This window comes from Fundulus heteroclitus, chromosome 11 (assembly GCF_011125445.2).
Source record: "Fundulus heteroclitus isolate FHET01 chromosome 11, MU-UCD_Fhet_4.1, whole genome shotgun sequence".
Lineage (NCBI taxonomy): Eukaryota > Metazoa > Chordata > Actinopteri > Cyprinodontiformes > Fundulidae > Fundulus > Fundulus heteroclitus.
The window spans coordinates 27,260,816-27,274,401 of NC_046371.1; the positions used below are offsets into that span (position 1 = coordinate 27,260,816).

Consider the following 13,586-nt stretch of genomic DNA (forward strand, 5'->3'; position numbering starts at 1 on the left):
GCACTCCTGTGATGTTCGAATAAACATGCAACATATGACATCCTTTTCAAGCAAATGTGTGACATGTTTTACCTGTTTGCAGCATTTATTTGATCATGCCAATAGGTTATAAAACTGCAGTGAATTGGCACATGAACCAAAATGAACCAGACAGAGGACCTGCAAATTCAGCAAGGAACAAGATTATAAGATTTGTGTTAGCTGAATCTAGAATCTATGGGTATCTGTGGCTTGATGGGTTGAGTATTCATCTGGCAATCGGAAGGTTGTGGGTTTGATTTTAGCTTCCCCTTGCCACATGCCTATGTGACCCTGATCAAGGCACTTCCCCATGTTGCCTACCAAGCTGTGTCTCAGTGTATGAATGTGTGTGTGTCAAAGAGAGCGATTGGGTGAATCTGGCTATAGTGTACAGTGCTTTGGGTGGTCAGTATGACTGGAATCGCACTATATAAGTTCAGTCCATTTAGGGGAAGTCAGGAAAAAGGACAAACCTGAAACAACTCAAAACAGAAGCCAGATAGCATTCCTTCATGAATTTGTCTGTTATAAGAATCCTAAAGGATCTTCAGATGGTTCCTTTTCAGCCTACATTCTTTAAACGTTATTGTACAGTTTTGAATTTGCAGGAAACGTGAGGATATTTAACTGAAGGCCTGTTCCTGTAAAACTAATGGAATAAAGTAAGGCTTTTATGGGCTGTAGACACAGCATAGAAGATAAGATTGATATACTTTTTTAACTAATGTGCTTAACATGACTGGGGCAACAGTGGTGCAGGAGTTAGGGAGTTCATCCTGTTGCCAGTTCAATTCCCTACTCCGACCGTCTTAGTCGTTGTGTCCTTGGGTAAAACACGTCACCCAAATTTCCTGGTGACAGTGGTCAGAGGGCCCGATGGTGCATATGTATGGCAGCCTCGTCTCTGTCAGTCTGCCCCAGGGCAGCTGTGGCTACTAACATAGCTCACCACCGTCAGGAGGTGAATGGGTGAATGACTGATTGTAGTGTAATGTGCTTTGGGGTCATCAGACTGGTTAAAACACTATAAAATTACAAACCATTAAGCATTTAACAAGAATCAGTATTTTATAAAAGACAAACTACTGTTGCCGACAGGTGCAAATGGCTGAATGCGTCACTAACATGGTCTGCAGACACGCTGCAGACCCATGAATGATGCAATCTCCAAAACACAAAAAACAAATCCAAGACAATACCGCTTCAAAAGAATTTACAAAAAAATAGACCAAAGCAAAACGAAAAATGTTAAAAAGGAACAAAAACAGCAAGCTAAAAACGGTGAAAACTCGTGTGGCACATGGAAGTGTGCCACACTTCCGTGTGACATTCAGGGGGTCACTCAGTGGTGGGCCCACACCCCAGTGGTCTGGTACACTTGTGTAATGTTTTCTGCTCATGTACTGAAAAAACGCAAGTTCCTGTGTTCTTGTCCCACAGACTCCCACTCTGGGTCCCTGAGATAGACCATTGGCTCCAGAATGACCCCACTGGGCAAACAATCATGCATGCCTACAAACTCGTTACTCTAGAATTTACAGTTACCCTCTGTCAACGATTTTGAACTGTGCCAGTAAAAATAAGAAAAACTGGATTAGCAAGTTGGAGAGGGGTTTGTTTAAAAATGCATTGCAGAGGTAGTACACCACATATAAAGGATAAAAAAGACTGAAAGGGAATTTATTTTGTTCATATATTATTTAACTTGCCATAACTTAAACTGTCATAGTTAAACCAGATTAAAATATCTATATTATGGATCTGACAGTAACTTTACAACTGTTTAAGCTCAGAAGTTAAAATGTTCACATTTCCAGCAGGAAGAAACTGATTTTATGACTTGAATCAGAAGAAAAATTGCATTGGACGTGACTTGACAGATGGATTGGATCACAGGTATGGTTATAAAAATTATTTTCAATGACTTAAGTTTCAGTTGACTTAAATTGATTAAATTTTACGCAATGGCTTTCTGGGAAGGGAGGAGAAAAAACGACTGCTCCGACTCATTTCCAGATCCTGTGAAATTGAAGCCTTCCGCAATATAGGATGTTACCATGAATAAAAAAATTTGAACTCAAGATTAAATCTGACCTGTGAAAACCTTCTGTGCAGCCTTCACCACAAATATTTCATTCCCAAAGGGCATTTTGCGGCTTTGTCAGGCAGCTGTTTTAATTTATTTTAGCTCTACACTTACTATAATGACAGTAACATACCATAAAATTAAGTTTAACGAGAAATAATTAAAGTCTTACTTCAAACAATCTTTGAGAGATTTTCACACTGGTGTAACAAGTCATGCCTCTCGTTGACTGACAGACTCAACCCTGGAAAAAGGTTGGCTGATGAAATCATGTACCACACTTGTCTCTGGCATATCTACCCTGCACTCGCATCTACCTGACAGAGAAACACTGAACATCTTTAATCTGCCAAAATGCTCAGGTAATTACCACTGATTTCTTTACTATAGTATTTTTCTTTTTTCATGTATTTATCAAATGTATGGCTGATTATTATTTATGATATTCATTGTTCATTTATTTTAAAAAAAGATCAACAAGATCAGTGGATTTATATCAGTCTATTTAAGTCTAATTATTATTTTATTTTTCTGTCTGGTATGATGGTAAAATAATTTAAATTATGGGTAAATCATTTAATACGATTTTTAATAAATGTGTCTACTACTGTTTTTGATTTTTTTGTTAATACTTAAATATGGTTGTCTAGTATGTGTCAAAACAGTTGCAATGATTGAATGAAAAAGAGAGAAAATTGTAATGAACAGAACTGAACGGGTGGACTCAGAATTCAGGCTAACAAGCAGAGGCTTCAGGTTCAAACGTTTTATTGCTCTCAGGCAAGCAAGACAGGTACAAGCAAGCTCGATGGTCAAAAATGGCAGTCCAAAAACCGGTACACAAAAACAGACCCAAACAGGCAGAGGTACAGACAGGGCTAAAGCAAGCTCGGATAATCCTGGGACAGAATCAGGTCGGTAACGGTAAATCAGTCATACAGGGCAGGAAAAACAGGTTCAGGGATCAGGCAGGCTCAGAATCAAAAAGCACTCGGGTTTGCATCTACAGGTCAATCAGAAAAGGAACGCTGGAACAAAACTCACCGTGGCTCGTAAAATGATCTGGCAGAGAACTGAAGACCGAGGCAGAACTATATAGTGGAGTACACAGGTGAAATGGAGTGAAAACTAATTGCAGGGAAACAGCTGGAACTAATCAGAGGCAGGGAAGTGACTGACAGAGAACTGAACCGATAAGTTGGTGACTGCTGACAGGGAAGTGACAAACGGATTGGGTGAAAACAGGGAGGTGAGCTGGCAGGTGAACAGAACTGAACTAAAAGCTTGCAGAACCCTAACAGATAAAACAAAGAACAAAATCAAACCACAACAAAACTCAAACTATTCCATAATCCAAAACTAAGACAGAACCTAAAATCATGACAAAAATTCTGTCTTTTAGAACTTTTAGTCTTTCACTGGTCAGCAAATGTCCCACTTTTCTAAAGTAGTTTTTAAACGTGGCATTTGCTTTTCAGATAGATGCAGATATTTCAACAGCTCTACTTTATATAAACCTTCATCTACAATATGCGGTGGTGAAAGGTGGCATACCAGAGACCAGATGAATAAATGAACAACATATCTTTTTTTTTTCTTCCAAGAAACTCTGAACTGTGGCGCAAACAAGTTTCGCAAACAAATTACATCATTTCCTGTAAGAGATTTTTGACAAAGATAACCGGATTATTGTCAGATATTTACTGACTAAGCGGAAGAAGCTCCTACTCTTGTTTAATATCTTGTTTAGGTTGTTTTACCTTAATGTTATAAAACTTTGTTTCTTTTTCTTTACTTCTGAAATCATGGCTAAACATAAGAATCAAACAGTTCAGTCTGTTTAGTTCAGTTTTTCATATACGTCATGCGCTGATAAAGTTTCATTTTTGATCAATCTTTTTTTGTCTTTTTTTAACTAAAGTTAAAACATGTCCTTATTGGTAAGAGGAATAATAATATTTTCTAGCTTTTCCCACCTCTAGCATTTTACCCACTATTAATTAAATTGAAATAACTAGTAATTCATGGACAAGTATAAAAACTAGTAAGGTGCAATATCCTGGTTGCATAAATTTCCACATTTTTAAACTAATACCTATACTAATACATTGCTGAAACATATTCTGTTTAGAATAAAGTTTGCAATCCTCCAGATTTCACACCTGTCAACAGTTAATTTGAAGAACATGAAATTAAGTTCAACTGTCCTTGGATTTTGCAGACACTTTGCAGAGACTAAATAGACTAAATAACTTAAAGCTATGAGACCAAAGGCGTTGCAATTTACAAAGTTATCAATCAGGAGACTTTCCACAAAAACAATTCACAGCATTATATGTAAATCTACTTTGCTCCAATGAAGGCCATCTTAATTAATAGGTCTTAGGGAGTGCCAAGACAAAAAATGCTTTTCAAAAGTGATAAAAATATAACAAGACAGAAACTGGTCAGAGAGGCTGCCATCAATGAGGGAGTAGCAGCAATGCCTAAAAAGTGCTGGTTTTGTTCCACATGTGACATTCACTAACCATATTGTCCAGATGTCTGGACCAAAAGGTTGGTTTGCAAGACAGAATTCTTGGTCCTCCAAAGAAAACCCCCCAGGCCTGGCTAAACTCTTCCCAAAACACATGGGAGAACGCATTATGTACGTATTATTGGTTATGTCTGGTACAAAAACAGTACCTCACATAACCAAGTAAGCGTCATCTGTTCAGCTGTGAAACATTTTGTTGGAAGCAACAAGGCAGATGAAATCCTTAACCTTTCAGTTCTGTCCCAAATCCTAGAAGGCTGAAGAATCTTTTTTTTTTAAATTTTGCATCATGGTGAAATAAAGAATACATCCAAATTCACTAAATCATCTCAAGTGTTTTTAATGGCCTGAACCGTGTCCAGAGATCATTTTTTGAAAGAAATAATTTGGGGTCCCATGAAGTGAGCTGTGGCCAAGACACATCCTCACCATCTGACTGGTTTGAAGAATTTTGCAAGGGTGTCAGGACATAATTCAACGTAAAGATATGGGACGGTGACAGAAACCAACAAAAGAAGAATGACTGCCTAAATTAAAGCAAAAGGTGTTTCAATAAAATTATGTAATAAGTTTATTGCGCCTTCTTTGTCTGTTATAGCCTCCTACCCTCGACCCTCCAGCATCAGTTGAACTGTACCAAATCTATAATAATAAAGGTGGAAAATGTTTGGGGATTATGTTTCATGGTGTGAATGTTTTCTGTCTCTAAAATATGGGAAATTTAAAGTGTCATGGTTCAGTTTTGGCCTGGCTATCTCCCTCTGTTATTTTCCAGCACTTCCTCCTCTCACAGATCTCAGCCTCTACTCCCTCAGCAATCAGTCAAACCTGTTAGGCACCAATCAGTCAGTACTCGCTCCACCTGCCAGTCTATCAATATAAGCTCACTTCGGTTTGCTCCTCGTCGCCGGCTCGTCATCAGTCTCCACTCACTCCACGTCTGTCAGCCTAGTTGCTCGTTGCTTTGTTGCTGGATCTCCTGCTGCCCTTGTGCTCCTAGAAAGGTCTCTGCTAGCTGCTGGATCGCCTCCTGCCCCAGTGCTCCAAGTAAGCTTTCTGCTTTGTTGCTGGATCTCCTGCTTCCCCAGTGTTCCAAGGACTCTCTCCGCTGCACCTCTGGATCCACACCACCCCTGCACCTCTAAGAACTCTCTCCAGTCCCTCAGCTTCTGCCATTTCCATCCTCCTGCTCCAGCCTGGTTACAGACTCTGGTTCTCTTCATTCACAACCCATCTCTCCTTCAATAAATTCTCAAAACTAAGCTTTGTGTGTGGCGTGTGTTCGGGTTCATCGTGACAAATCGTGACAAAAAGAAGCATGTACACGTTGGACAGTGACAGTAAGAAAAAGTTTACACAATAACCTTTTAAGTGAGATGTCTTCTTCTGTCTCCACAGGGCTTGCAGCAGATACATTCAGAGAGAAATCTCTGCAATAACCTTTGTCCTGGTGGGATCTCTTCTCTTGGTGATTCTGTTTAATTATTCTGAAGATTTCTCTAATCCGGATGCCACACTTCAAGTCGATGTGAGAAACTATGAATGTCATATGAAGTCCTCAGGCAGAAGTTCCCCACATGCTAACCCAATTCCGAAATGTGAAAGAAACCAATCTGCTGAACTTGTCAAGAACTTCAGCTCACTTCCTACTGGCATTAAAGACCTTCTCTACTACCGCCACTGTCGACATTTTCCCATGCTGCTCGACATTCCTGACAAATGTGGTGGAGCTAATGGATCATCTGATGTCTTCCTTCTGCTGGTCATCAAAAGTTCTGCAATTAACTATGACCGGAGAGAGGTGCTGCGTAAGACCTGGGCCAAGGAGAGATTGTCTAACGGTGTGTGGATCCGAAGAATATTCATCTCAGGAACGATGGGCACCGGTCATGAGAAGAAGAGACTGAACAAGCTTCTCAAACTGGAGCAAAGCAAGTACAACGACATTCTCCAGTGGGATTTCAAGGACACATTTTACAACCTCACATTGAAGCAAATACTCTTTTTGGAGTGGATGGAGATAAATTGCCCAAACACCCAATTCCTGTTTAATGGTGATGATGATGTCTTTGCCAACACAGACAACATGGTTCTGTATCTTCAAAATTTTAAACATAAAAGCAGAAGGAGGCACCTTTTTGCAGGACATCTGATCCAATATGTGGGACCTATTCGGAGTCCATATAGTAAATATTATGTTCCAGAGCAAGTCTATGAGTCCAACTCATACCCTGCTTACTGTGGTGGTGGGGGTTTCCTTCTGTCAGGCTACACGGCTTTGGTCATATACACCAAGTCCAAATCCATCCCCATTCTCCCCATTGATGACGTTTACATGGGGATGTGCTTAGCTGAGGCAGGGCTTCGCCCAGAGCATCATCTTGGAGTGAGAACAGCAGGATTGCATGTTCCTGGCAAGAATGTTGATAGACTTGAGCCTTGCTTCTATAAAGAAATGCTTCTTGTTCACAGAATGCTCTCAGGCGACATGTATACAATGTGGCACAGAATTCAAGACTCAGATCTTAAGTGTGCACCCTTCAGTTCCAGATTGTAAACTGGAAGATTTTTTTTTCCCATTAAAGCACTTTAAGTGCTAGAATCTGGCAGATATTTGAGCTGGTTCTGGCTGTGAGATGTAAGCCAAAGAGATTAAATTACTGTAATTAAATTTCTCTTGAAGGGAGACAGTGTGGTTTAATTTTAGGATGGCTTCCGAAACTGATATTTTATAATGTCCAACAATTGTCTTCCTGAAGTTTCTTCAGTACATATGAGTTTTCATTGATATCTGTTAAAATTAAATGTGGCTAACTTAGAGATCATGGGGACATGGCAGTAACTTATTTGACTATTGTTATTAAACAAGGTGTTGGTATGGAGAAAACAATGTTCTACGGTAAAAAGAGTTTAGGGCTTAATTTTATGTACAGAATGAAAAGGTGATGTGTGCATTTTAGAAATCTTAATAAAACATTCAAACTCCAAATGAGGTTTTGTGTGATGACTAAATCAAAAGGAATAGATCTCAGTCTTTAAAATTAAACAACTGTAAAATGAAGTTCAGTCTGAGGGTTATCTCCCAATTATACCAAAGTTATAAACATTTTAGGATAAGCTTGCACCGTTATATAAGAAAATACCATGCGTAAAAACAAACTCAATCAATTTAGAATTGATTAAAAAAAGATTGAGTTTGATTCTCAAAACATTTGGAAGGATATGAGCTGCAAGCTAGTGCAGTCAGTAGCACTGCACTAATGTCTTGCTTTGAAACAAGAAGGTCTGAGGTTTGAATGCCAGCCTGGAGTATTTCTGGATGGAATTTGCATGTTCCCTCCGTGCTTCAATGGATTCTCTATGGGTACTTTTGTGTCTTCCAACCATCCAAAAATATTACTCTTGATGGATTGGGCTCTCTAAATTGCCCTGTGGTATGAGTGTTTGTAAACATGGCTATCTGACCTGAGTTTCTCTGTGATACCCTGTGATTGACTGGCAACCAGTCCAGGGTGTTCTCCACCTCTTGCTGAATGACTGCTGGAGATACGCACCATTACGCCCCACAAGGAGAAGTGTGTACAGGGTTTCCCCCACACTATTATAAGCCCACTCGCCACCCTGCCAGGCTAAATGTGGTTTGTTTCCCTTTAAATGTCTTGATGTCAACAATGCCCTTGTCTGGAGAAAACATCCCAGGCAACATAAGCTAAGGCTAACTGTTAGGAGCTTGACGTATCCAGCTAAAGGGCCAACTCCCTGTGCTATGATTCGCAAAAAGTCTAATATGAAGCTTTAAATTGTAACTTAGTGCCTGTAAAACCCAGCGCGAAGCAGTGGTTTAATTCAGTACCTGCGGCCAGTGAAGGGAAGATGGAACTGGGAAAGGTCTGAATCTTGCTCCCGTGGGACTCCCCAGAGTGTCAGCACACAACCCTATAAACTTAATTTCACTATGGTTAAAAATATTTTACATTAGCAGATTCTCCTCGGTCCTGCCATGGCTGAGGCAAAATATATCATATAAAGGTATATATTTTAACTCCATGGCTGAAAACAGCCAGGTGAATTAAAGAGCGATCTGCTCCTGACACCAGCAAGCTCAAGCTCAGCCAACGCCTGATGCTCTCACCTCTGATACAGCCTGGGAGTCAACTGAGAAGCCCAAAGCTTGAAGGCTAAACAGCTCCGCTGTCATGTTCACAGCTGCCCCTGTTCCTGTTGTTGGCTGCTGTAGCCACTACCAGCATTTTGGATTCTTCCAGCTAGTTCTCCTGATTGCATGCAAGTGTTACTGCCCTGATTACTGTCTTGGCTTCACCAGTGTGTGGCACTATTTAAGCCTACCTTCTCCTGAGTTCTGGTGCCAGATTCTCAAAAACCCTTGTGTGAGTAGACCGTCCCTAACATCCCTTTCTGTGAGTGACCCTGTTCATGTTTTTGGATTCCTGCCTCTTTGCCTCGACTTTGTCGGACTCTCCAGTGGTTCTCGGTATATGGGCAAAGACATGTGGCTGTTGCCTATCTCTGCCTCTCTACCAAGCCCTCTGGTACTTTTGCCTGTAGGGCTGTCTTTAGATTACTGGACCCAGGACTGAACTCAGGACTCTGTCTGTTGGATTTCCTCACTGGAACCTCTGCTTGTGTCTGTCTGCCTGTGTATGGACTGGTCTCTGGATCCCTACCCCTGCTTCCAGCCAATTGAGAGAATTAATTCCTACCACTAGAAAAACTTCTAGACCACACCATAAAACCCCTTTTAGATTCTGGGCCACTTCTTGGGTCCAAACATGATTCGTGGCTACCTTTCTTAACATCATCTTCTTCATTGAGAATCAACAGCCACTAACCTGTCTCTCTCCCTTGCAGTGGTTCCAGTTCCAGAAGCTTCCCGCACCAGCTAAACAAAACTTTAATAAAATCTTTGAACTTTACTCTGGTGTCAGTCGAATTATCAAATCAATACTCAGAGCATCTGCCTGTCCGGTTCTGTCTATCTCTCTTTCTAAAACACAAAAACCACACAGCAGAGAGGCTATACCTTATTTTTTATTAGCCGTGTGATCCAATGTTTATCCCATTGAATCACTCCTTCAAAATATCCAAGATAATCTTGCATGGGCTATACAATTATAGAAACATTGCTTCTATTTTTTTCTTTTATTTGTTTCATTTATAATTATGTAGTTTTTTTATTGTTTACCATTTCTTGCAGATTTCTTTAAACTGTCAATGTAGCAAACAGGACGTGGGGCAGTGAGGATGGGGGTCAAAGCTACCCCTAGGAGGCGTTTCACTCTTCCAAGCATTTGAAGATCAGTTTAATCACAAAATGGGGGAAGATAAGCCAAGTGGGGAAGAGCCAAGTCGGGCGAGTCAAAACAAGTAGGGTCTGTGGAACTGTGCCTTAAGAAAACCTATAAAACCTTTGTGGAGCACTTAGGAGAGGTTCTGCACAGCTTGGAAAATGTCCAGAACAGCCCAAGGGCTCACTTTGAGTGGATGCCCTAAGTTCTTGAACTTATTGTAGTTTAGTTTGCAGTGCTACCCCTGCTTTGCTTAGTTCACACACTAGATTTTCTTTTATTAGTCCACTCAAAGAATGGGGGGGGGGGTTTACTTAAGGTGAAACACCTTAAGTAAACCATTCTAAACTTTGCCTGATTATTTCTCTGTCAAACCTCTCCCGTTGTCACCCGTTGGTTATGGCAACAGGGCGTCCGGTTGCAGTGAATTATTCCAACGTAAAGCGTATTGTCTGTTTGTGGAGACAAGGCAGCCGGGGTGACAGCAGTTCGGGCTGGCTGGTCTGTGAATCCCGGCTGGGGAACAAAAGGTTCCTTCCTGTATCTCCGGTTGTCTGCGTTCAGCCTGTAAGGGGGGTCGCAACATGGGGTCTCTGTACTCCTGCAGAATAATGGCTTAGCTCCCAGGTCAGTTTTCTTATGCACAGCTTAGACAGACCACTACTGATTTGATTATGATGTTAGTTTCACAGAAAGCAGACTTTACTAAGCTTGCACGACCCTGCAGATTTATGGTAAAACGTGAAGCACATCCTGCAAATATAACCTAAAACGAAACATCATAGGGCAGTGATGGCAGCCATTTTAAGAACCGCAATTGAGACGGGAGTTGGACAATTTTTATTTAAAGCTACCTGGTTATTTATGTTGGTATTTATGCACGTTTTATGATGTTACAATAGGCCATTTAGGGTGAGTCGGAGAAATATTCAAGTGACACGAACTTGGAAAACACGAGGTTGAAACAAGATGGTGAGCCACCCTGTGACCTTCTGAACTGTGCAACCACCTGAGTGATAGCGCCTATACTGGATTGTGCACATTGCCTTCTGAAATAGTAGGATTCATCTAAACTTCTGCAAAGCGGCAGCACACTCTTGGTGAACCCTGAGTTGCTTATCGCAAAAAGAGAAGCAGATAGGAGAGAAGAATACTCTCTTATTTTTCTTTTGGTCTTGTAGCGCCAATTTAGTCAGTCTTTTGCTGAATCATTTTAGTTTTATAACCTTTGTATGTCAATTTTTATGAGTACAACAAATTGTAAATGGTATTTCTTTTTATGCTATTTACTTTTGTGTGAATGTAAATGGGTACGTTTACAACATGTGAATACTCAAACTCGAAGGTGGACTTCACTGATGTGATTTAGATTAGAGTTAACTAAATAGATCAAAATCTTAACTGAGCAGAACTAAGAACTAATGTGAACTAAACCAAACTAAAAGGGTTGCAACCTGATACTAAAACCTGACACTAAAATCTGATATTAAGTCAAAAGTCAGAGGTTAATTCAAAAGGTCAGAACTTAATTACTTAACAAAAGGGTTAAGGTAATTTGAAATTGTGTTAATTGATGTCCAGTGTCTTGTGTGTAAGTTATTCGATAATAGGCCGGCAGTTTAAACTTATTCTCTGGTCTGTGGTCTTTTTACTTTTCAAACATACTGTAATGCATCTTTTCCTCCAGTAGACGAACTTAGCTGAACAATCCTGTTCCATGGGATATATATAAGCACTGTTTTAGTTATTACCCTTTAATTACCACATGAAGGTGTTACATTTGCTTCAGCGCAGCTGAGTGCATGTTCTTACATGTATAATAGTTCTACGCTTTTAACATGAGAGAGTTTGAGATTTGGGCTTGTGTTTTTTTCTTTTAAATTGGGCAGATTTTATTCTGGGTTTGGCTGGAAACTAACAGTGAGATACGGCAACCTGTAGTGCTGTGTCTTCACTCAAAGTCCAGTAAAGCTACATGCTGATAAATGTGAACACTGGTGGCAGGCTGAACACTGACTGAAGAACAAATTCATACTACAAGAGGTACTGTAGATACAGCAGCTAGGAGAACAAGGATCAGAACAAAGCAGAGTTAGCTTCTGCCTGCAAGTAACCCAAGTTTCTTCTCTCTTTGCTCCTTGTGCTCCTAGCTGTCACAGCTAACCCTCCTAGCGTGAATGTTTACTTCAGTGTTGAATTCAATCCTGACGTTTCAAACAGAAATTAATAGTGCTGCTTCCAGGTCGCACTTGCTTGCTTCATTGTCACTTCTTGTAATTGTTTGGTAATATGACCGAATGTCCATCCTACTACCGACACCAACAGTGACCACAGCCACACCAAGGCATCTACCTCCCCAGCTGTAATTGGCTAGCATGTTGCAGCAGACCCAGCAGCACACGGGCTGCCGGGTCTGAGCCTGGGGCAGTATGACTTCAGAGCAACTGCACACTGCTGCACGGGAGGGGGGGTTAGTTCCTTGGTGCCTGTAAAAGTCTCAAATTTCTTTGTGGCTTACAATTTAGTCCAATTTTTCTTCATGGCTTGATTGCACAACTCTTGTAATGCTCATAGTATTATCGCACGATGGCGGAGTTAAACGAACTGGTTGGGATGAGCAGACTGGACAACAAAAACATTAATATCCCATCGGTGTATAAAAGTTTTCTTGAAATCTTTGTTTCCAGAATGCAAGCGGGGCTAGTCTGTTAGCTCCAGGTCTGTTTACCTCGATCAAACTGAAAAACAAAAACAGAAAAAAAATCGTATTAAAAGTCATTCCAAACTTCCATCCATTGTCTAACACGCCTATCCCTTGTGGGGTCGCTAGGGGTGCTGGTTCCTATCTCCAGCTGTCAATGGGAAAGAGGCGGAGTACACCCTGGACAGGTCGCCAGTCTATGGCAGGGCAACACAGAGACAAACAGGACAAACAACCATTCTCGCACACACTCACACCTAAGGGGAATTTAAGATTCGATTTAAGATAGGCTAAGATAGGCTTTATTGATCTCACATTGGAGAAATTCACTTTAGAGAGGCTAATTAACCTAATAGTCACGTTTTTTGGACGGTGGGAGGAAGCCGGAGTACCCAGCGAGAATTCACGCATGACATGGAAAACATGCAAACTCCATGCAAAACGGCACCCCCCTGCTATGATGGACAGTCTCCTGGGGGCCTGTAAAAGACTCACATTTTAGTAGCTTTAAACTTAGCCTAACCATCCTGGGAGACTTAGCTTGAGAGTGATTCAGATAGTTTCTGAGAGTAGTTCTGAGTAAGGAGACAACAGAAATTCATTTTTTTTTTTTGGTGAGGAGGTGTAGTTGACTCCGTTACTAGGTGTAGCTGACCCAGTTGCTAGGCGCAATGCTTTCTTCTAAGGGTGTGTTCACTCCATATGTGATCCAGGCAAAATTTTCATCTGAATAACCTGCCATTGGTCACTTTACTGTTTGCATACAATCTGCAATGACAGTGCAGCCATTTACCCCCAAACCCCTTCACTGCGTCATCAAATAGGAGGGGTGTCTATCTGCTTCCTGGCTTCTCTTGTCTGTTCTACTTTATTACCAAGTAAATGGATTTTCCCATTTGGGCAAGCACAGCAAAACTGTAGTAGTGTACAGTCACA

General features: G+C 40.9%; 1 protein-coding gene across 1 annotated transcript; it reads left to right on the plus strand.

The window, feature by feature from the left end:
* The first annotated feature begins 2,396 nt into the window (after positions 1-2,396).
* On the plus strand, positions 2,397-7,499 carry LOC105927758 (N-acetyllactosaminide beta-1,3-N-acetylglucosaminyltransferase 3). The gene is made up of 2 exons (XM_021317582.2): positions 2,397-2,469; positions 6,042-7,499. Exons 1-2 carry the CDS (start codon positions 2,462-2,464, stop codon positions 7,198-7,200), a joined length of 1,167 nt encoding a protein of 388 aa, XP_021173257.2. The 5' UTR covers positions 2,397-2,461; the 3' UTR covers positions 7,201-7,499.
* Positions 7,500-13,586: the final 6,087 nt, after the last annotated feature.